Consider the following 23065-nt stretch of genomic DNA (forward strand, 5'->3'; position numbering starts at 1 on the left):
CTCACATCATTCTACCTTTTTTCAGTCTCTCATCCCCCTTTACCTCTAAAAGTTACCTTCAAAATCTTATAAATTTTTTTTTCTTAATATAATCCCCCCAAGAAAAAAAGACTTAAACTCCCTAGGTCTTGAAAATCTTTTTAAAGCTTCAACTCTCCCATCTCTCTCTCTCTCTTAGAACTCTAAAGACTCTCTCATCCCCTTCCCCCCTTTTTTCTTTTTTTAGCTTCAAGATTGGATGAAAAACCTCCTTTACCTCTGGTAAATTGGGCCCTAGCTCTATCGAAAAAGTAGAGGTTAAAAGAAAACCTTTTCAAAACATTTCTAAAAACCTTACATGAATCCACACACCACCAAAATTTTGAAACTAAGGTCTTGGGCCCTTGTCCTATGGAAATGAGCCCTTGATTAAAAAAAAATACTATATTTTCCAAACTAACTCTAAGGTATGGACTATAGAGGATCCATTCTTCAATAAGGTAGTTCTTTTTAATTCGAACCAAAATCAAAGTCCCTCATACTCAATGGCACAAATCGATTTCTCAACTTTTTTATTTTCACTTCCAAGATTAACCGAATTCAAGGTTATCACTAATGGTGGACGGAGTAGGGTGCCTAACACCTTCCCTACTTCCTAATATGAATCCCTTACCTAGATCTAGGGTAGACCAATGGACCTTATTCATACAAGTCGCTAACAAAAAAAATGATTTTTCGAGTGACCATTCACACCATTTACAAAAAAATAATGGTGGCAACTTCAAACCCAAAATAGAAGAGATCTTCGGAGACGAAAATCTCATATCTACACATGTGGAAAAATTTTGAACATCAATTTTCAAAATCATAGTGATTTCGTAAGTGAAGAAATAAATTAGGGATATTTATGCAAAGTGATCAACTTTTGATGAATTTACGATTCCAGCTCACTGTTCATTTTAATTACCAAAACATGAATTAACGATAATGAATTTGGAGGTTTTTAAAGTGACTATTTTGTCGGTTTAAAGTAACTAATTGGAAATAGTTACTTTAAACCTACGAAATTGTCACTACAAACCTCACTTTAAAATCATTGAATTCGTTATCATTCTGAATTTTTTTAATGAAAACGTAATCATTCACATTTTGGTAATTAAAAGGAACAGTTAGTCGAAATCGTAAATTACTCATTTTCAACTCACGAAATGGTAATTCACCCAATAAACTAATTTAGAATCATCATATTAGCAAAGGGAAGAAAAAAATCCTTATCAATAAAATTATTCACCCACAAGTGCTATCCAAAAGTCACCATTTTTTTCTTTAAAAGAGGTTTGCGTATGAACTTAAACCACATAGAGAATCTATAAATAATAGATTTTTCTAAAATTTTCCATAGTCCCTTATCATTCTTTTTGGCTTTCTAGATGAAAATTTTGTGTTATGGCTAATAAAGAAAGAGGCGCGTTGGAGTAACATTGCGGGGGACATTTTTGACGTGGAAGTGTGTAGGAACCATAGATACTCTTCATCAAGATATGAGTGAGAACTTGATGAAAAGTATCTGTGGCTCCTACTCACTTCCACGTTAGAAATGTCCCACATGATGTTCCCCACAATGTTACTTTAGCATTATTCATAAAGAAATATTCAATGATCAATCTCCATCCTCATAATCTTCATTTTTGAACCGAACTCTGATTCACCAAAATAGAGTTAAAAAATCAAACTTAACCATATTCATATATAGTCGATCAACTACAAAAGTGATATTGAAATAAGCAGTGGTATTACTCACTTTACTCTGAGTAATGGTTTTTATGGATCTTCTTCGTAAGGATTTTGAATCAAACCCCTTCTTGGAGTAGGAAATCAAAAAATTTCATTTTCTATCTTCCTTAGCTTTGTTTTAGAGTTTTGAATGAAACAAAAATATATGGTACTACAATATCTGTTAAATCTGAAGAAAAAAAATGGTTTATAAAAAGTGAAATATTAATTCGATTCTTTCTCCATGCAAGAAATGCAATAAGATTTGACCTGATGAGTGTTGGGTTTTGTAAGGGGATTTATCATTTGCTTGTGTGGCAGCTTATAAAAAGTTGGTGTGGGAGTAGAATTCTTCGTTTTTAACGTTGTATTAGAGGTTCATCGATTTCCATTAATTGAATATTAAATGCGACACCAACACAACAACACTGATTTTGCCACAAATATTATCCTGTTATAGAAACTCTTAAAACGACAGAATTATTTAATGACGAAAAGTCTAAAACACCCTTTATAAACCTCTTACAATACAAAATCAAAATTGATCTCCTCTACTTCTCGGCCAATCAAATACATTATTATATTATTTTTCTATATTGAGAAGCAAAAAAAAATTATAGCATTGACAATTTAAAAAGAAATGATAGTTTAGTTGGACTTGGGCTGTCAATGGATAAGGTCCATTTGGTTCCATCATAATTAGAAATGATCCGATAAGCATTAGATCAAGTTCTTATCGGATTCTAATATTAGGATCCAAACCCAATCTAATAATAACTAGATCAAATCGAAATTAGGTCATATCTGATTTGATGTACAAAATCGAAATAAACTTCACACATCTAACCAAATATAATTCAATTTACTTTTCTCTCCCTTGGTCTTTCTCCTTCATCTCTCTCATGAAGTTGTGTAAATCCTCTATTTCTTCTCTCCTTTCTCTCACTTTTGAATCTATTAAATTCATTCCCTCTTTTTGTTTTTCTCATTTTCAATAATAAATATTGTTTGTAATTTAATTGAACCGGACTGCATTGTCAAACTACAATGTTGAATTGACAATAAACAATAAATTTGTAATAAACAATATATATATATATATATATATATATATATATATATATAATATATATATATATAGGGAGTGGTTCGGCAATCCTAAAGTTTGTCAAGTTTTGTGCCAAACATTTTTTGCAAATCACTTTTGATGGGGTTAGAAGTGTTGGAATAGGCTGATGTTTAGTGAGGATGATCTCTACGGTAAAGAGATCATCCTCACAAAAAATCAACTCATTTTGAAATTTCTAACCCTAGTTTACAAGTTGAAGAATCGTGAACCGTCCAATTTTTGTAAATCACTTTTGATGGGATTAGAAGTTTTGGAATAAACTGATTTTTTGTGAGGATGATCTCCTCATCATAGAGATCATCCTCACAAAAAATCAGCTCATTCCAAAGCTTCCAACCCATATTTTGAAAAATATTTGACAGGATTGCTGAACCGTCCCCATATATATATATGGGTCAGGTTCAAAGGACAACCATTTCTACACACATATAGACAACGTGTTTTGTCTTATATGGGTAAAAATGTTTGGAATGGACTGATTTTTTGTGAGGATGATCTCTGTGGTGAGGAGATCATCCTTGCCAAAAATCAGCTCATTATGAAACTTCTAGACCGTCCAATTTTTGTTGAAAAATTATAGACCGTCCAATTTTTGTAAATCAATTTTGATGGGGTTACAAGTTTTGGAATGGGATGATTTTTTGCCAGGATGATCCCCTCATCACAGAGATCATCCTCACAAAAAATCAGTCCATTCCAAATATTTTTGCCCATATAAGACAAAACACGTTGTCTATATGTGTGTAGAAATGGTTGTCCTTTGAACCTGACCCTATATATATATATATATAGAGAGAGAGAGAGAGAGAGATCACTTATAAAAATTGGCTATGGAAATCGGTTAAGACATTTGTGTCACCAAGTACAAGTCAAAGAGACACACCATGCATCCTACATGATATGTAACGTTGTCAATGGATTAGTCTTTGCCCGACCCGTCCTGAATTGGGTTTGGGTAGTATTATTAGACCTGTTTAGATATAAACAGGACAAGGTCCGTTATCTTCAGGGTCAGGTTCGGACTTCGGAACTATCCTTCTAACAGCGTCACCCAATAGGAGATTTTATTGGTTTTTTTTTTTCCAAATGATTTGACATGAATCAGGCTCGGATTAGGATTTTGTGACCCGAATAATATTGACCCATTTATGACCTTGCCCATTGACAACCCTAGAGACCTAACGTGTTGGCCACCCAAGATCCCACCTCCAACGTGGCTCCCACACTTGAGGAAAATTTCATCACAACTAAAGCAAACGATGTTATTATAGGTTGTCTAGACTTAGAGCCTAGAATCCAATCCACAGCAACATTATAGGGTTAACTCTTTTCACCGTCCAACACCGACAGACCTAATTGTACAGCACTGGGGGGGCAACCACTCCCCCAACCCCACCACTTTTTTGGGAAATTGACGACTTTATATTTTAGAATTTCCACCTACAATTTTGGTCACTTGCATCCTTTTCCCATTGTATATGTCATTTGTCACTGAACCGACTTTACATATTTTGAAATTAATCACCGTCTACTTTTATGTTCTACACATTTCTCTAAAGTTTTTTTTTTCTAGTTTTCTACAATAAAAATTATTTCTTTCTATATCTCTACAAATCTCTCAAATTCATATATTCATGACTCACAATCTCTCTTTTTTTTTTCTTATTTAAAATCTCTCCATCGAGAGTTCATTCATTTAAATCATATGATCTTACTTTGTATGCTTATATATGAGACCAATTATGATAGGTCAGGTCTATTGAGCCAGTGACTCCGACATACTCAAAAACGAGCTAGATGCAATATTGATGGATTTCACAAACAATTGGTGGCCACCAACAAATATGATTAATAGTTAAACGATTAATAAGATCAAGAAATTATTCAAATAAATCAATTGTATACTCTTTCTTCAAAGGATCATGTGATTATGGAGGGTATTAGATAATAAGGTATTTTGTATTAAGGTGCATGAGAAATACTATATGATTTGCTAATATATCTCATTACAGATGGAAGGTTGTGATGAAGAATGATAGATTTAAATAGAATAAATCAATTAAGATACTCTACATTAGAAAGTATTGATAAATTAGAATATTTGCATTATGATAATTTTCATATCTTTGATTGATGTAATATTTATAAATACACTATTGGGGTTTATGTAATATTGACTTATCTTAATTGATATATTCGAAATATATCATTCTCCATTAATGCCCACCACTTCTTTTTGGGAAATTAAGGATTGCATCCTTTGCCTACTACATTTGTCATTTGTCATTGAACCGACTTTACATGTTTTGAAATCGACCACCGTCTACTTTTATGTTCTACACATTTTCCTAGGGTCTTTTTTTCTTTAATTTATTTTTGACTTTTAGGGTAACAATATGTTTATTTTAAGTGAGATTCAGTCATTTTTAAAATTTTATTTATTATTAGTAGAACTTAAACACTTGATTTTTATTTATTTAGGTGGTCAAGAAAAGTGGAATTGGTAAAGGAAAATGGACTGAATCATATTTTTTGGATTATCCAAGTTTAGTTCACAAACATTGATTAATTTCAACATCAAATCTATGTATAAAATATCCTAAAAATGAAAAATCCAGGATGGTCGTATCAATCAATAAGGTGTACAATATAATCTCTTAAGTCCATAAATACAAAAATTTCTCTCTCTCTCAAGATGAGAGAAGAAGAGCACAACTATCTTTATTTTTGTTCTTTGTATTTACATATAATCTTACCTAAACTCTGTTGAAAACACGATCTTGGTGTGTCGTTCTTCGACAATGACGCCCTTACAATTGTCATGTCATCGCTAGACCTAAATCTCCCCTCCCCCCCCCCCCCCCCCCCCCCCCCTTTTAATTACTATTGTTCTAGTTTCCTACAATAAAAATCACAGTTCTCTCTATATATCTACAAATCTCCCAAATTTATATATTCATGTCTCACTATCTACTTTTTTTTTTTTCTTCTTTAAAACCTCTCCATCAAGAGTTTATTCATTTAAATCACATGATCTTACTTTGTATACTTATATATATAAGACAAATCATGACAAGTCAAGTCTAATGAGCCACTGACTCCGACATACTCAAAAAAGAGTTGGATGCAACATTGATGGATTTCACAAACAATTGGTGACCACCAACAACTATCATTAGTAATTTGACGATTAATGAGATCAATAAATTATTTAAATAACGCAATTGCATAGTCTTTCTTTAAAGGATCATGCGATTGTTGAAGGGTGTTAGATAATAAGGTACATTGTATTAAGGTGCATGAGAAACATTGTATCATTGCCAGTATATCTCATCACATATGGAAGGTTGTGATGAAGAATGATAGATTTAATTAGAATAAATCAATTAAGATACTCTACATTAGGAAGTATTGATAAATTAGAATATTTGCATTACGATAATTTTCATATCTTTGGTTGATGTAATATTTATAAATACCCTATTGGGGTTTATGTAATATTGACTAATCTTAATTGATATATTCTAAATATATTAGTCTCCATTAATACCCACCACTTCTTTTTGGGAAATTGAGGATTGCATCCTTTTCCTACTATTTTTTTGCTAACCGAGTGTCCGGGCCAGCTTGCGCGCACCACAACTAATCTCGGGGAGGACTACCACAGCAACCCACCGCCATGGTCCCCCAGTTAAATCATGAGAAAAAACCCAAGAGGGGAATCGAACCCGTGACGTGCGCCTAACCCACACTTCACGTGCTCGCCCTTACCACTTAGGCAACTCATGGGTGGGTTCCTTTTCCTACTATTATTTGTCACTGAATCGTCTTTACATGTTTTGAATCAACCACCGTCTACTTTTATGTTCTACACATTTTCCTAAGGTCTTTTTTTCTTTAATTTGTTTTTGACTTTTAGGATAACAATATGCTTATTAATTTTAAGTGAGATTCAATAATTTTTAAAATTTTATTTATTATTAGTAGAACTTTAACAAACAGATGTGATTTTTCTTTAATTAGGTGGTCAAGGAAAGTGGAACTGGTTAAGGAAAATGGACTGAATCATATTTCTTGGATTGTCCATGTTCAGTTTACAGACATTGATTAATTTGAACATTAAAATTGTGTATAATATATCCTAAAAATGAAAAATCCAGGATGATTGTATCAATCAATAAGGTGTACATTATAATCTCTTAAGTCCATAAGGTGTACATAAGAAAACCCCCGAAAGAATTTTACAATAGTTCAAAATCTTCTAACAACTATCCCCAACAATAAAGCAATCCCTCAAACTTGTGCTCTCAATCCTACAATCACTCAACAATTAATTATGAGATAAACTAGTTGCACACCATCCATTACCAATTGCACTCCATCACTTAAAAGTTCTTCTTTACACTCCAGTTGGATGATTACATTTTAAAAACCTTTCATGAATTGAAGGGTAAAATGGTCTGACCCCAAAGTGTTATCCCTAGGGCCTAGTCGTGGCTCACCGAACAATCATTAAGAAAGAATTGTGTTTAAAGCTATCGTAAGACTTAATAACTCATTGAAATCCATATCAACACTTCAAGCCAACATAGATAATTGAAATCCAAGAAATGAGATCCAAACACATGTTCATATTAATTTCTAAACAAAATCAAAATGGAGATTAGAGAATCAATACCTCAAATTAGAGCCAAAGAGAAAACTAACAAAATCAATCATGAAACACGAAAAAAGTAGAGCACAAGTAGATCGAGAATACAAAACTACAACGAGATGAATAAACTTTAAACCCTCAAAGGTTACGTTTTGAAGTGCACTCAGTAGATTAGAATAAAGGTAATAAAAAATAATAATAATAATAAAGAATTTTTTAAGGTTGGTGTGCAACCAGTGATTAGTAGTGTGCAATTAGTTGGTCCCTTAATTATCACCCTCCATAAACCATCACACACCTTCAAAAACTATATACTTCCCCTATATAACCCTCCAATCCCTCGACTGCATAATCACAATCATGATGATGCAAATAGTAAAGTTGAATCTACATGAACTAAACGCCTAAGTTATTAAAAGGGATGGTGAAAATTTAACTATTACTTCAAAAATGCTACAATCTGTGAAGAAATCTACAAAATTATACTAAATGATTTTTCAAATTTTGACAGAAATTCGGCACCATGCTAATTTTGTCTAATCATCTACCTCATCAGATGACCCATAATGAGGCCGTCGAAGAGTTGTACCTTAAAAAAAATTGTTAAGGAATGTATAATTAATTACATATATATTTTTTTTATACCATATATTCTAGGGTCAGGTTCAAGGGCCATGTGAGAAAATATGTAAGAAAACTTTCGGCGGTAAATAAAATTTTAAAATATGGGTTAGAAATTTTAGATTGAGCTGATTTTTTGTGAGGATGATCTCTATGATGGGAAGATCATCCAAAAAAAATATCAGCCCAATCTGAAACTTCTAACCCCATTAAAAGTGATTTAGAATGTGGACCGTCGATTTTTTTTCAATTTTTATCACTAATTTGTAAATCACTTTTGATGGATTTAGAGGTTTCTGATTGAGCTGATTTTTTGTGAGGATGATCTTCTCATCATAGTGACCATCCTTGCAAAAAATCAGCTCAATCCAAAACCTCTAACCCTTATTTTGAAAAACGAAAGTTTTCTTACGTGTTTTCTCACATGGCCCTTGAACCTGACCCTATATTCTATAACTAACTATATTAGAATGGTCAATTATACTCTTTAAACTGAATTTGAAGAATGGATATCATTGGAAGTAGATAAGAACAAGAAAGAGATTAAAATAAAATAAAAATCCTTTAAAGAACAACTTGAAGGCGTGTTTATTTCAAGATGAGGGGACTAATAATGTTGAACATCTTGTATATGAATTCCTTCATGAAAATGAAAATGAAAATAAAAAGAAGAAGAACATCCCTTCATGTAGAATTGAGTTAACTCGATCATCTAAGACTGAGTTCTAGTCATAACATGAGCCAAATTCCAGTCCACCACACCTCTCTTATGGGCCTAATGCGAAGCCCCCATTGATTTGATTTTGCCAATTAATATTTCTAATAATATTTTTGTATTCAAATAGTATTAGGAAAGCAGAATTAGAGGCTTTATTTAAAGTGACAGCTTTCCTAATTCAATTAGGAAAAGAGTCTTATTTTCTTTTTCCTTTTTTATGGGAGCATGAATAGCCTTAAAATTTTAGGGGTAAATATTTTTATTCTCATAGTCAACCTTAATAGCAAGGTAGGTTAAGTTGAAAAGGATGGTTCTTTTGGCAAGAGATTGAAGATGAGCTCAAATAAATTAAAAAAAAAAAAAAAAAAAAAAAGGTCTCATATTTTATTTTTACAAGAAATCACCGCCAATTTTTTTCATCCCTGAAATTAATAAAGCAGAAGTTGATTCTACAACAGATATCCGGGTGAGCATCAAGTAGTAATAAGTTTCCCACTCTGAAAAATATTTGCATTGCAAAATATATGTCGTACACCATTTGCATATCCAAATGATTCATTGCAATGCCAAGTAATTAATATTCAATTATAAAAATCCTCACTATTGTAGCTTGAGTGCCTACCATATATAGATGAAAGAAAAATATGAAAAAATAAATAAACGGAAACTTATTAATAATTCCTACTAACTTCGATTCATGCTATAAAAATCATGAACGTTCTTAAGATTGAAGATTTGATATGTTGTAAAAACTAAAATAAATCTTTCGACAGATCAATTCATTTAGGATTTGATTTTTTTTTTTTTTCTTAGTGATTTGATGTTTAAAAACAGAAGCCTAACGTTGGGGGGTTGGCTCAATGGTAATTTCGGACCGATAAGCAGTTAATGCCTGTAGGTCATGAGTTCGATATCCAGTATGAGCATTAATTACTCATAGGCCACCCATGAGTGTGTATCCTCACTTACCTGGTGCTTGTGATATGTAAGTGTTGCACGTTCCCTGGGACATGTATCATGGTCTATGGACTGGGGAAAGCCCAAATACGATCCGGTCTGCTGTCTACAGGGATACCCAATTATAAAAATAATCAAAATAAAAACAAAAGCCTATGGCAATGACAAGACCCACAGATAAGAAAAGCCTATCTATGACTCCAAGTTTCGTCATTATTTTTATTTTGTATTATATGCATGTTGGGAGTTGGGATGGAGTAGTTCTTAACGAAAGTTTCCCAATATACAATAGAGTAAGTACAAATTTGAATACACAGCCAAAAGCGACAAACTCTTGTCCTAGTCTTACAGCTGAGCCAAGGCACCCCTTGTACATCCAGCCTGATTTAAAGTTATTCATTTTTTTCACTCGCAAAGAAAGTGAACTAGTCGATACTTGATGTGGTCAAACTGCAATCACGATGATCATCAGGAGGACATGACAACAAGGTAGGTGCAGAAATTCCTGAAATTTGTGGCAAATTACTTTGATTTTAATGGAATACTAGTAATATCTGAGGACCATAAGGTAAGGATTGTCTGGTTAAGATGAAATAAAATAATTAAAGACTTGAATATGACATCTTAATCTATAATAGATGGTTTGTTTAAGTGAACAATCGATCGTTCCATCCTAATACACTCCTTATTGTTCTCTTGCTTGCTTGCTACTGTTACCATCTTTTCATCACTGGTTTTGACTTTAGTCTTATGGTCTTGTAGATATATAACAAGAAAAGCCATTATATTTTTATTTTTTCCATATTAACTGAAGATTAAATTAAATAATACGAAGAAAAAAAAATGGTTTGGTTTTAGAACATAGATTACATAATACAACTACACAAATTAAACAATCCATGAAAAAACAGGATCAAGTGTAGTAACGTACTACTTATAATTGTCAACCCAATTCAACAAAACCATGATTTCAAGATGATACAATTATTTTTTTGTTCAAAATGTATTTTGATCGTAACTGTTTGATTTAGCTTTCCGCCTAATTATCGCGACGTATCCTCACCGACAACTCTCCCCTCATTTTTAGTTTACAATCTTCCCATTGCTGTCTTATTATTTTGATTTTACTCTAACAAAGTAAACCCACTTCTTATTTTCCCATTCTAAGACTGAAAATTAAATTAAGAGATTCTATTGCCACACCAACTATTCCTAACGCCACCCCCTAAAGTGTGTGCTCATTCTTTGGTGATTTACATATGAACTGGTGTGGCGTTAGAAAAAGTTGGTGTATCAATAGAATCTCTCTTGATTTAATTACTGCAAAAAGATTTAGAACACAAAGAGTATCTGATATAACCATTGTAAAATGTGTCAAAAGTGAATAAAAATGAATTAACATAACTGCTTAATTGGAATACTTTCTCTACATACATCAAAATTTCAACTATAAGAGATATCTAACCCAATCCATAAAATTGGATCAAGTGTAGAAAGGTATTCTTACAAGGATCAATTGAATTATCAATCAAATTCAACATGAGTTAAAATTTGAGCAATAAACAAAATGTGAATCTTCAAGACCCTAAATCCAAACCCATAGAGCATTGAGAACGAAAACAGAATGAGAGAACATCGAGATTGTAAAATGGAATTTTAACAATATATTTTGCCTAAAAAATTATATTTGTTAAATAATGATCAGATATTAACCGTCATGGAAGATAAATGAGCGTTAATGTCTTTTCAATGCACATTTGTAAGAACTACTAAAAGGAACAATATGCAAAATTATTACCAAGTCCGATTGTGGAAGGACTTATCGGACCCTTGTAAGACTCAAAAAAGAAAAATACTAGGAACGATCTCACCAGTTTCTAGTAAGAAATATCTCGTTAAAAAAGTTAAAAGTGAAATGTACCAAGAAAGGAAACAAAATATATATATATATATATATATACAAGATGGTCAAGCATCACAAACTAGATCTCACTTGAAAATGAAATCTTCGAAGAACAACCCTTTAAATTCCTTAAACAACTTGCTTCAAGAATATAGTAATCCTGAGATGGACAAAATAACCTAATGAAAAGTGTGATCTTTCCCTTCAAAGATTGTGTTGTTTCTTCAAACAAAATACTCCAACACATGGCAAACAAAGTTAAAGGTCAGAGAATCCTTCTATTAAGAGGTAAGCTTTGAGAATCCAACTATGCAATAAACGTAATAGAGAAAAAGGGAAACATCAAAGGGACTTTGAATAGAGATATGAAATGATCCCACATTTCATTAAAGAAAAAACAATGAATGAAGATGTGGTTGATCGATTCACCATTCAAATTATAAAAGCAGCTGAAGTTAGCCGAATAAATACACGATTTCATAATGTTGTCTGTTGTAAGAATTTTTGCAATGATGACCGAATAAATGAAGAACAATGTCTTGGCTAGAACTTTTGGACCCCAACAGATTGTATCAGGAAAGGGATTCAAACAATCTAGAATCAATGATTTATAAAAAGATTCGACTGAACTTTCTATCCTTGCCAGTCTTCCAGATATGATTGTCCTCCACCAAAGGGTTGATCTGTAATTGAGAAATGCTATCAATAAGACTATAGAGATCTCTTGAACCTCCCAATCATTCTAGCTTCTTTAAAAACAAAAATCCTAAGAAATTTGATCCCGATCATGAAGTTTTTAACAAGAGATTCTTTCTTATGCAATGAAGAAAACAGAGGATGGAACTTGGATCTACAGAAAAGAACTTCACACCAACGATCTCCCAGAATCTCCCTCTAGACTCATCGCTGAATCTTGAAAATTCGATCGCTACTTGACCAGTGTGATTTTTTGTAACACATGTTGAACCAAGCAGGTATCATACATGTTAGTTATGTTTTAGACGCAAAAGTGATATGGTTCTAAGTCCAAATCATTTTGTAAGACTATAATTTATCAAATATTTATCTTGAATAACCTTTTGTTGTATTTGTAACACACATTGAATCAAACAAATATTATTAATAGCTATATTTTAAAAATAAAATTCAGAATGAACCGTTGGTCGAATTGTTAGATTGGAATGATTTTGACGTGGAAGACTAAATAAAAAGTAGTTTCTTTTTCTTTCCTTTTTTTTTTTTCCTCTAATTTAAGGTCAGACCAACCCTTCTCAGAAAGACTAAATAAAATTAGTAGAACGAAACTTATCTAAATTTTCTTAGAAAGAAGATTCACTACAGTACATTTTCCTATGGGACAGGTGTCTGACATTATTTTTTACAGCGGCCAAGGTGGCCACTTTACAACAAGCAAAGCAAAAACAATGCAAAAAAAATACAAGCTTTCAAATTCTTTAAACATCTTGCTTCAAGAAAATAGTAAATCCAATTATGGACAAAATAACCTCATGAGAAGTGTTTTGAAGCAAATGTAAGATGGCCTTATACAGATTGAAGCAAGTCATTACACTTCAATTCAACAAATTCCACCAAGCAGAAGCAGATTTACCTAAAGCAAAGAAGGCTTACTCATTATTCATTCGCAAACTTCAAGTGTATTTGCTATTCTCATTGTTTAAGTAGAAGACTAAAATTCATGCAAGAAAGGAGAAATAATGCCTTCAACTAAAAGAGGCATTATAGGAACAGAATAAGCAAAAGATCTGAAATCCTGACCTAAATTCTTGGACTTCCCATGAGAATAAATTTGCAAATCTTAGGGATAACAAGGTTATGGAAGCATCAATATACCTAAATATAAGATCCCCTAATGATGATAACAGCCCAGTTGGAGACCCCATATCGTACAAACATCTAGTCGGAATCAATCTACATGAGCATGAATAGTGCTTATCAGTGTACAAACGTCGAGTTGGAATCAATCTACATGAGCATGACATTTCCTCATAATGCTTATTCAGCTACCGTTGTTAGAAAATTAATTTTCAATCCCTAGCAATGCCTATAACAGTCTCATATCTCATTGTTTTTTCCCATTAAACTAAAGTAGCGGAAGTGTGTGAATCAATTGATTCAATAAGTAAACAAGGAATAGCTTGAAAGAAAATAAAGCATGAAGCTAAAAAGTAATAAAGAAAGAAAAGATAATTGAATTGAAATTGAATTTCGTTTTTGAAGCTTCTTATGAAGATAACTTCATCATAACAACTTAGAAACATTTTAAAATATCAAAAAGTAAGGGCCCGTGTGGATTGACTTTTCTAAGTACTTCTGACTTTTGCGAGGAGTCAGAAGCACTTTAAAGATGTTTGGATAAATAACTCCTGAAAAAAACTACTTTACTGTGGAGTCATTATAGTGCTTTTTCATGGAGTACCAATGGTGCTACTTCTCTAAACTACTCTTGCAAGGAGCCACAAAATATTGTCAAAATGACGGGATTGGGACAAGTATGCCCCTCATAAATTTTGAAAATTACAAACCTACCCTCAAAAAGGTAATTGGAATAATATTATATTACTATCCATTGATATGGTGATAGCCTTTTGGTGTAACATTTGGGACAAGTATACCCCTCATAAATTTTGAAAATTACAAGCTTACCCTCAAAAATGCATTTGCAGTAATACTATATTACTATCAATTGATGTGGTGATAGCTTTTTGGTGTAGCATTTGGAATAAGTATGCCCCTCATAAATTTTGAAAATTACAAGCATATTCTCAAAAATACAATTAAATAATATTTTATTATTATCCATTGATGTGGTGGTAGTCTTTTAGTGTAGCATTTGAATTTGGATTTCTACCTCCCCCAATTGCTCACTCAATGATTTATCCATGAGCATTCCAACCATGGTTGAAATTTTCTTATTGCAAGATTGATATGAACAATCACACACAAATTTACTATCCATTGATGTGGTAAAAGCTTCTTCATATTTTTAGTGGTTGTATATATTTGCTCACAATATCTTCTATTTGTTTATAATTGTTGGGTGTTTATATTAGCTTTTATGAGTAAAATCAATAACTTTTATTTCTTTTGAAGAAAAATTTGTTGAGTTATAATGTTAAAAATAGTAACTGATACTTATAAGGGCATTTTGATCATTTTAACAGAATCCAAAATAGTTTCCAAACATAAAACTCTATCAAAAGTACTTCTAACAGTACTTTTCAGAACCTGTATCCAAACACACAACAGTTATCCACCTACTCCAGATAATACTTCAAAAAGTACTTATGAAAATACTTATATTCTAAGTACTTCTGGCTCTTGTATCCACACGGGCCCTAACTTTTCTAACTTATATAAAATATGATAGAAACTTTCTAAACCTATTATAACTCAATTTGGACACTTTTAAGCACTTCTAATAATAATGTAAAGAATAAAAACGAAATTATAAAGCAAATTAGAAGCTTCTTAAAATTGAAATAGAAACTAACCAAACAACTTTTAAAACTAAAATAGACTAAAAGCATAGGACTAAAATCAGAATTGGGTTGAATATGGACTCAACCGGGTCAACCTGAACCAAACTGGTCAAATCTGAGTTGACCAGGTTTGATTGAGTCTACTCAGTCAGAAAATTCCAATCTTCCTCATGCAGATATCCTACATCAGGACCCCGTTCTTGAAAAGAACTCATCCTTGAGTTCGGCACTGATATAAAAACTTCATCACTGGGATTGTAAGGAAAGATGTGTATGTCTTCTAGTAAGTCCACAACATGACCATTATTGTTAATTTTCTTGAGGATGTGGAGTGAACGTATCTTCTTGAACTTAGTTTTGTTGTAGGTGCTAGTTAAAAACAATCATTGTTAAGGTAGACCATTACCAAATCTATTTCTTTATAAGATTTGAAATGCCTATGCTTGTATTGGAAGAAATGCTTCATAGTAAACACTAATCAAGAAAATCTTTGATGTGGAGAAGGTCATTGAATTGGGGAATGTCTGCCTTAAGCCAGTATTCAATTTGATGGATTTGGGTGGATAGTGGATTAGAGTAGGTATCCAATTTATCAAGAGAATTAGTATAAAGGGCTGGTTAAGTCTGAGAAGGGTTTTGAGTTGAAGGGTGAGGGTTTTGATTTTGAAGGTCTAGGAGTGATGTGGTGTGACTAGAAAGTTGATGGAGTGTGGTATGAGGTGTGGGAAGAGATTGGGGAAGGGAATTATTGGAAAGATTTTGACGGCATGTTAGTAGAAGATAGGTATTAAGGTCTAGGGCGATATGGGATGCAATTTGGGAGGATAGGTTTTTGGTATGATTAAAATTCTTTGCAGAATTTTGCAAATTGGTAGATTTTTTCTCACTAATTGTTACCTTAGAGGCTGAATTTTGAAGGGAATTGAGGGAGTGATGGTGGGAATCCTAGGAGTCTTCATCTCCAAGGATTTTCTTACCTTTCTCCTCCTCAATGATGTTGAGAATCATGCCTTGAACATGAGATTCCAACATAGACTCCAACTTAACCACCTTAAACTTCTCAAATTGGGTTGCAAATTGGACTTCTTGGGCTGTAAATTTGACTTCAAATTGAGCTTCTAGATAAGATTTTGTGACAAAATCACATTCACCAACCATCTTTTGTGGATCGTAGCAAGATCTTTGATGCCACTTGACGTAGCGGAAGTGTGTGAATCAATAGATACAAAGCAATAGCTTGAAAGAAAATAAAACATAAAGCTAAAAAATAATTAAAAGAGAAAAGATAATTGAATTGAAATATTTCTAATTAATTGAATTTCGCTTTTGAAACTACTTATATAAATAACTTCATCATAACAACTTAGAAACATTCTAAAATATCAAAATGTAACTTTCCTATATATATATATATAATATAATAGAAACTTTCTAAACCTATTATAACTCAATTTGGACACTTCTAAGCACTTCTAATAATAGCCTAAAGAATAAAAATGAAATTAAAAAAAAAATAGATACCTAAAAACAAATTAAAAACTAGATAAAATAGAAACTTCTAAAAATTGAAATAGAAACTAACTATACAACTTCTAAAACTAAAATGGACTAAACACATAGGAATAAAATCATAATAGGATTGAGTATGGACTCAACCAGGTCAACCCGAGCCAGGCTGGTCAAACCTGAGTTGACCATATTTGATTGAGTCAACTCGGTCAGAAAATTCTGGTCTTCCTCATGTAGATGTCTTACGTCAGGCCGCCGTTCTTGAAAAGAACTCATCCTCGAGTTCGGCACTGATAAAGAAACTTCATCACTGGAATTGTAAGGAAAGATGTGTATGTCTTCTGGTAAGTCCACAACACGACCATTATTGCTAATTTTCTTGAGGATGTGGGGTGAATGTATCTTCTTAAACGTAGTTTTGTTGTAGGTGGCCGTTGAAAAACAATTATTGTTAAGGTAGACCATTACCAAATCTATTTCTTTATAAAATTGAAACGCCTATGCTTGTACTCGAAAAAATGCTTCATAGTAAACAACTAATCAAGAAAATCTTCGATGTGGAGAAGGTCATTGAATTGGGGAATGTCTGTATTAAACCAGTATTCGATCTGATGGATTCGGGTGGATAGTGGATTACAGTAGGCATCCAATTTATCAAGAGAATTAGTATAAGAGGCTGGTTGAGTCTAAGAAGGGTTTTGAGTTGAAGGGTGAGGGTTTTGATTTTGAAGGTCTAGGAGTGATGCAGTGAGGCTAGAAAGTTGATGGAGTGTGGAAGAGATTGGGGAAGGGAATCATTGGAAAGATTTTGACGGGATGTTGGTGGAAGATAGGTATTAAGGTCTAGGGGGACATGGGATGCAATTTGAGAGGATAGGTTTTTGGTTTGATTAAATTCTTTGCAGAATTTTGAAAATTGGTAGATTTGGTCTCACTAATTGTTACCTTAGAGGCTGAATTTTGAAGGGAATTGAGGGAGGGATGGTGGGAATCCTTGGAAACTTCATCTCTAGAGATTTTCTTACCTTTCTCCTTCTCAATGATGTTGAGAACCATGTCAACATAGACTCCAACTTAGCCACCTTAAGCCTCTCAAATTGGGTTGCAAATTGGACTTCTTGGGCGGCAAATTTGACTTCAAACTGAGCTTCTAAATAAGATTTTGTGAAACAATCACATTCACCAACCATCTTTTGTGGATCGTAGCAAGATCTCTGATACCACTTGACGTAGCGGAAGGGTGTGAATCAATAGATACAATAGGTAAATAAGCAATAGCTTGAAAGAAAATAAAGCATGAAGCTAAAAAGTAATTAAAAGAGAGAAGATAATTGAATTGAAATATTTCTAATTAATTGAATTTTGTTTTTGAAGCTACTTATATAGATAACTTCATCATAACAACCTATATATATAATATGATAGAAACTTTCTAAACCTATTATAACTCAATTTGGACACTTCTAAACACTTCTAATAATAGCCTAAAGAATAAAAACGAAATTATAAAAAATATAGAAACCTATACACAAATTAGAAACTAGATAAAATAGAAACTTCCTAAAATTGAAATAGAAACTAACTAAACAACTTCTAAAACTAAAATGGACTAAACACATAGGACTAAAATCAGAATAGGATTGAGTATGGACTCAACCGGGTCAACCCGAGCCAGGCTGGTTAAACCCGAGTTGACCAAGTTTGACTGAGTCAACTCGGTCAGAAAATTCTGGTCTTCCTCATGTAGATGTCCTACATCATAAACTGAAATACATGGAAAAACACACTTTAAAAAAATCCATGGCAGAATCAAAATATCAGGCAACAGCATGTAGTAGAGACATTCTCAGTGCTCTAAACTTCCCAATTCTAAGCATAAACCTCTTCATATATACATTATCAACGCTATAAAGGTCTTAATTTAAAAATAACCTTGATCAATCAACAGCACAAACCTAAGGTTGATGCTCATAAACATTGTCTCAACATAGAAGTTATTCTATAATCATTTCTTGATTCTCAACTATACTTCAAGGAAACTTGTAAGGAACCAAACTCATAACCATAAAATAGAGAGAAATAATAGTATTACAAAGCTGCTTAAAGAAAACTGAAACAAAGAAGTAAAATGTGGAAATATAAAATGACAATAATAGGATTCGTTCAAAATACACTTACTATCATACAGAAATCTGACTATCTTCTCTTTGTATCAATGATGGAACGGGTGGAGTCATAATGCCGTCATTAGGTCCTCCAATAGAAGACTCTTCCACCACTATGGGTAAATGCCCATCTGGACCATCGGATCCTCTCGAAAATCTTCTAGGAACTGAAGAACTTTCGCTGAATCTCAACGGAACCAGGCCATCTTCCCGAGGCAAAGGAGACAACACTGTTTGGTCACTCCCATTTGTTTGTTTTCTATAGAACTTATTTTCCACAATATCATAGAAATCTCCAGTCCTGACCTCTTGAGAAAGAGAACACCAACAACAGCATAACCATTGTGCACAATCCGTTACCGCTGGGCTACCACAACAAAAGGTATTTGCCGGTAAGTTGAATCTCTTCCTCATTTGGATCCTCCAGAAGCCCCCATATAGTAAACCAAAAACACAGAGAACTATTCCCGTGACTCCCAATGCTTCCCGAACAGCCTCATTGTCGATGTTGATCGCAGCCAAGTTGAAGATCCAGAAAGGAGCCATACAAAATAGAATAAAAGTTGCAATGTGCACATACATGTTTCCAAATCCAAGTCTCTCCATATTCCACCCAAAGACACAGAAACTACAGAAAAGTGAGAGATATGCCACGGAAATATCATCCCAAAAATCAAATAATCCTCCTTTCCATTTGGGTCTACTCTCAAGAATACTTTGGCCATCTCGTAATGCAAACGAGAATCTCTTCTCAAGAGATTTTAACCTTAGATTAATCGGACTGTTAACGTCGACACTAGAAACCTGATTCTGTGCTTCATGGTCCATTTCGGGCTCATAGTCCTTCCCAAGAGGACTAATGATAGTGTACAAACCTGCAATCGCTGCCCCTCCAATTGCCACGGAGATGCAGATAGCAACTCCAATGGCAGGACGATTGGATCTATTGTATGCCACATTAAGAATACATAATGCATACTGACCAAAACAGTTCAAATTGAGTAGAACCACGACAACCATCATGTGAGCCCATTCATGGGGTTTATAAGTACCATTCTTGCAGTAAATCTTTCTGAGTCTAGAAACATCTTCTGGCCTCCATCGACATAAAAGCACGAGGTGATGAATTCGCTTTGGATGTTGGTATAGACACATAAGAGTAAAGAGGCCATTGAGGATTTGATTATTGACTTCAAACCAAGCATTTCTTTGGGATTTCTTCGGTAGGGCATGGTTTAACATTCCAATCATAACCATGAATAGTATGGCACCCGAAACAGCAACGCAGATAATCCAAACAAGAAGGGCCATGTTTATCGGACTTTTAATCCAGTCTTTGGACATTTTCCAAAGAGAATCCCAATTAATATCTGGAAATGACATATTAAAATGTCGCAAACCTTGGCTCGTAGAAGAAGGAACCGAACGGGAAATCTCGTCTTTCCCCTCAGCAATCTGCCGGAACTTTGCTGATGGGGAAGCTAAGCTGTGACGAGACGGATCAAATTTTAGGATCTGCATTCTTCGAGGAAGAGCTTTTATGGAATCCAGAAAACCTTTTTGAGGGTTTTCATGGGGTAATAGTTCCTTTTCCGATGCTGAAATCTGAAGAGGAATCAACCCTTTGAGTTTAGAACTGCTGTGGTTCACACTTGATTCTGATTCCTCAAAACCTTCCCTTGTGCTTTCCCCATTACTGGTTGAAACCATTCTCCTTAAGCTTTCTCAAGATTCGGAGAAGTCTGAAGGTGTAATTGAATTGGCAATCATAGTCTGTCGCCTGTACAAGTAGCAAACATGACTCAAGATTTCAGTATTAAATATCAAAAACCTAAGACTGAATTGTACAAATCATTGTTATTGTACAGTTTCAAGTTCAACATCTATCAATGGAAATAGATGAATTTCAAACTCGACTATGTTTCACCATTTAGCAAGATTGGCATAAATTCTCAAATCCTAGTTTCGTGATCATTGCCGGACCAGATCTTATCGAAACCACATAACACATTTGAATCAATCGTTTTTGTCATTTGAACTGCAGATTTTTATCGAAAGTCAAAAAAGACAAGCAAGAAACCAGTATTTAAAAAATAAATAGATAAATTGTAGTCAAATAAAAAAGGAAGAAACTATTGTTAAACAAATTTAAACTGAAACTTTGAACTGAACCTACCAAAAAAACAAATAATATATCAATACATCTAGATAAATAAAGCACACACTAAAAAACAAAAGAACAAAAAAGACATAAGAATCTCAATTATACCAGCAGACATACAGATCAAAGTCTTTAAGATAGAAAACACAAAATGGATTAAGGTTTCCCTCCATACACATAAATTAATATAAAAAAAACCCAGACTCAGGGTTCATTTTGGGTCACCATGTTTGCATAAAAATTTAATTTTTTCCCCAGAAAAGCTCGTACAATATCATTTTGGTGAATACATGGGGGTATGAGTAAGTTGGGGGGGGGGGGTTTGGTGCAGATTGGGATCGAAACACAATTGTACCTTGTTTCAATTCAAGTTTGAAAAAGAAACCAACAATATAGCAAAGAATCTCATACAAAAGCAGTATACTCAAGTTTTATGACAAACCCAGAAAATGAAATTCAGAAAAAAAAAAAGAAAAAAAAAACCCAATTTTATATACTCCAGCAAAAGCAAAGATCTAGTCCAAAAACCCTATAATCTTGAAGCAAAAGAACCAATAAAAAATCAAATTCAGAAACCCCAAATATTGCAATTGTTTGTTTTCAACTGAGTTATTGATCAAAACTCACCAACAAAAGCAAGGAATCTACTTAAAAAAAACCATTAAATTTATTTTCTTATAAACCCATAATTAGATTCGAAAAACCAACCTAAACCTTGTTTCATCTCAAATTCTAATTGGAATCCATCAAGAAAAGCAAGAATCTAATTTAGAGACTACAGAACTCGAAGCTTTCTGATCAATCTAGAAACGAAAAATCCAAAAACCCAAATACAAATCAAAAGAATTCAAGCTAATATGGTACCTCTGGCTTAACAGAGGGACAAAGCAGACGTGAGAATCTCAGAAAACATGAATCCCTTCATGTCCAAGAACTAGAGCTTTTGCCGTGTTTACTGTAGCAAAAAAACGTTGATTTCTAGGGGGTTTTTTTTCGACTTTTGTGACTTTGATCTCAGACTTAACGAAGATCTGTCAAAGAGAAATAATAATTAAAAATTAAAAACATAAATGAAGGATTTTACAGTTGATTTTAGAGAGAATAAAGAGAGTTATCTTTGAAAAGTTAACGGTTCGATAGACCAAAGCAAACGGCAGGACTTGTAAAAAGTCTGAAACAGGAAATTTTATTAGAATAATTACGAAAATGCCTTAGTGGAGGAAGATACACCACGTGTCTTTATTTGAGAATGTTATTGGGTCCCACTCCAGCCAATAATGCTCAGGGAAGAAGCAAGCATCTAGAGATAATCTGACAGCTTTCTATTTAGAGTAAGTCAAGAAATTAATAACAGGCCTCTTTTTTTGACTCACCATTCTATTATGAGGAAGTCAACAAATAACCCCTTTGACACACTGGCCGATATTAAAGGATGAAAACACTCCAAAACGAATTAAAGATAAATTTTTTATCTATCTCATCCCCCGAAGGTTTGTTGAGATGTCCAAAACTACGACTTAGGAAGCGGAGATGATGCAGAGTAGAATATACAAATTAAGAATTTATGTTAAAAATTTGGTTATAGTGTTAAATATCAAGAATTAAAAATAATGAAAATTCTCAATATCGAGTAAAATAGATTAAAAACATTAATTTAAATTTGAGATTGATAAATATTAAAATTGATAACTAATATCAAACTCTTATGCTCTAAGAAAGGGAAGAAAAAAATATTTTTTTTTTCTTTTATTAATCAATCTTCAATAAAATTAATTTTTTGAATTTGTTTATTCGAACTCTTTATTTAGATAACTCCTTCATAACAATTTAGAAACCTTCTATAATACTAAAAGTAATTTTCTAATCTATATATAACATATTACTAACCTTCTAATTTTATTAGAACTGAATTTGGACATCTAAAAGGATTTCTAATTATAATATAAAGAATAAAAATGAATTTTAGAAAAGAATATAAATAATTTAGAAACTAACT

General features: G+C 33.0%; 1 protein-coding gene across 2 annotated transcripts; it reads right to left on the reverse strand.

Annotated features, from left to right (window-relative positions):
• Positions 1 to 12147: 12147 nt before the first annotated feature.
• On the reverse strand, positions 12148 to 22155 carry LOC147386463 (uncharacterized). Of its 2 annotated transcripts, none has more exons than XM_086422995.1 (3): positions 21934 to 22155; positions 18922 to 20688; positions 12148 to 12417 (listed from the first exon to the last, which is right to left on the reverse strand). In XM_086422995.1, the coding sequence occupies exon 2, from the start codon at positions 20616 to 20618 to the stop codon at positions 18924 to 18926; it is 1695 nt and encodes a 564-aa protein (XP_086279121.1). In that variant the 5' UTR covers positions 20619 to 20688; positions 21934 to 22155; the 3' UTR covers positions 12148 to 12417; positions 18922 to 18923. The 2 variants fall into 2 exon arrangements, with proteins under 2 accessions (XP_086279121.1, XP_086279122.1); XM_086422996.1 differs by lacking the exon at positions 12148 to 12417 and adding an exon at positions 13025 to 13343.
• Between the last annotated feature and the right edge of the window lie 910 nt (positions 22156 to 23065).

This window comes from Akebia trifoliata, chromosome 14, assembly GCF_017979445.1.
Source record: "Akebia trifoliata isolate Shusen 1 chromosome 14, ASM1797944v1, whole genome shotgun sequence".
NCBI classification, from domain to species: Eukaryota; Viridiplantae; Streptophyta; class Magnoliopsida; order Ranunculales; family Lardizabalaceae; genus Akebia; species Akebia trifoliata.

Excerpts from the sequence above, each read along its gene's own strand:
- LOC147386463 (XM_086422995.1), bottom strand. The coding sequence starts at position 20,618 with ATGGTTTCAACCAGTAATGGGGAAAGCACAAGGGAAGGTTTTGAGGAA.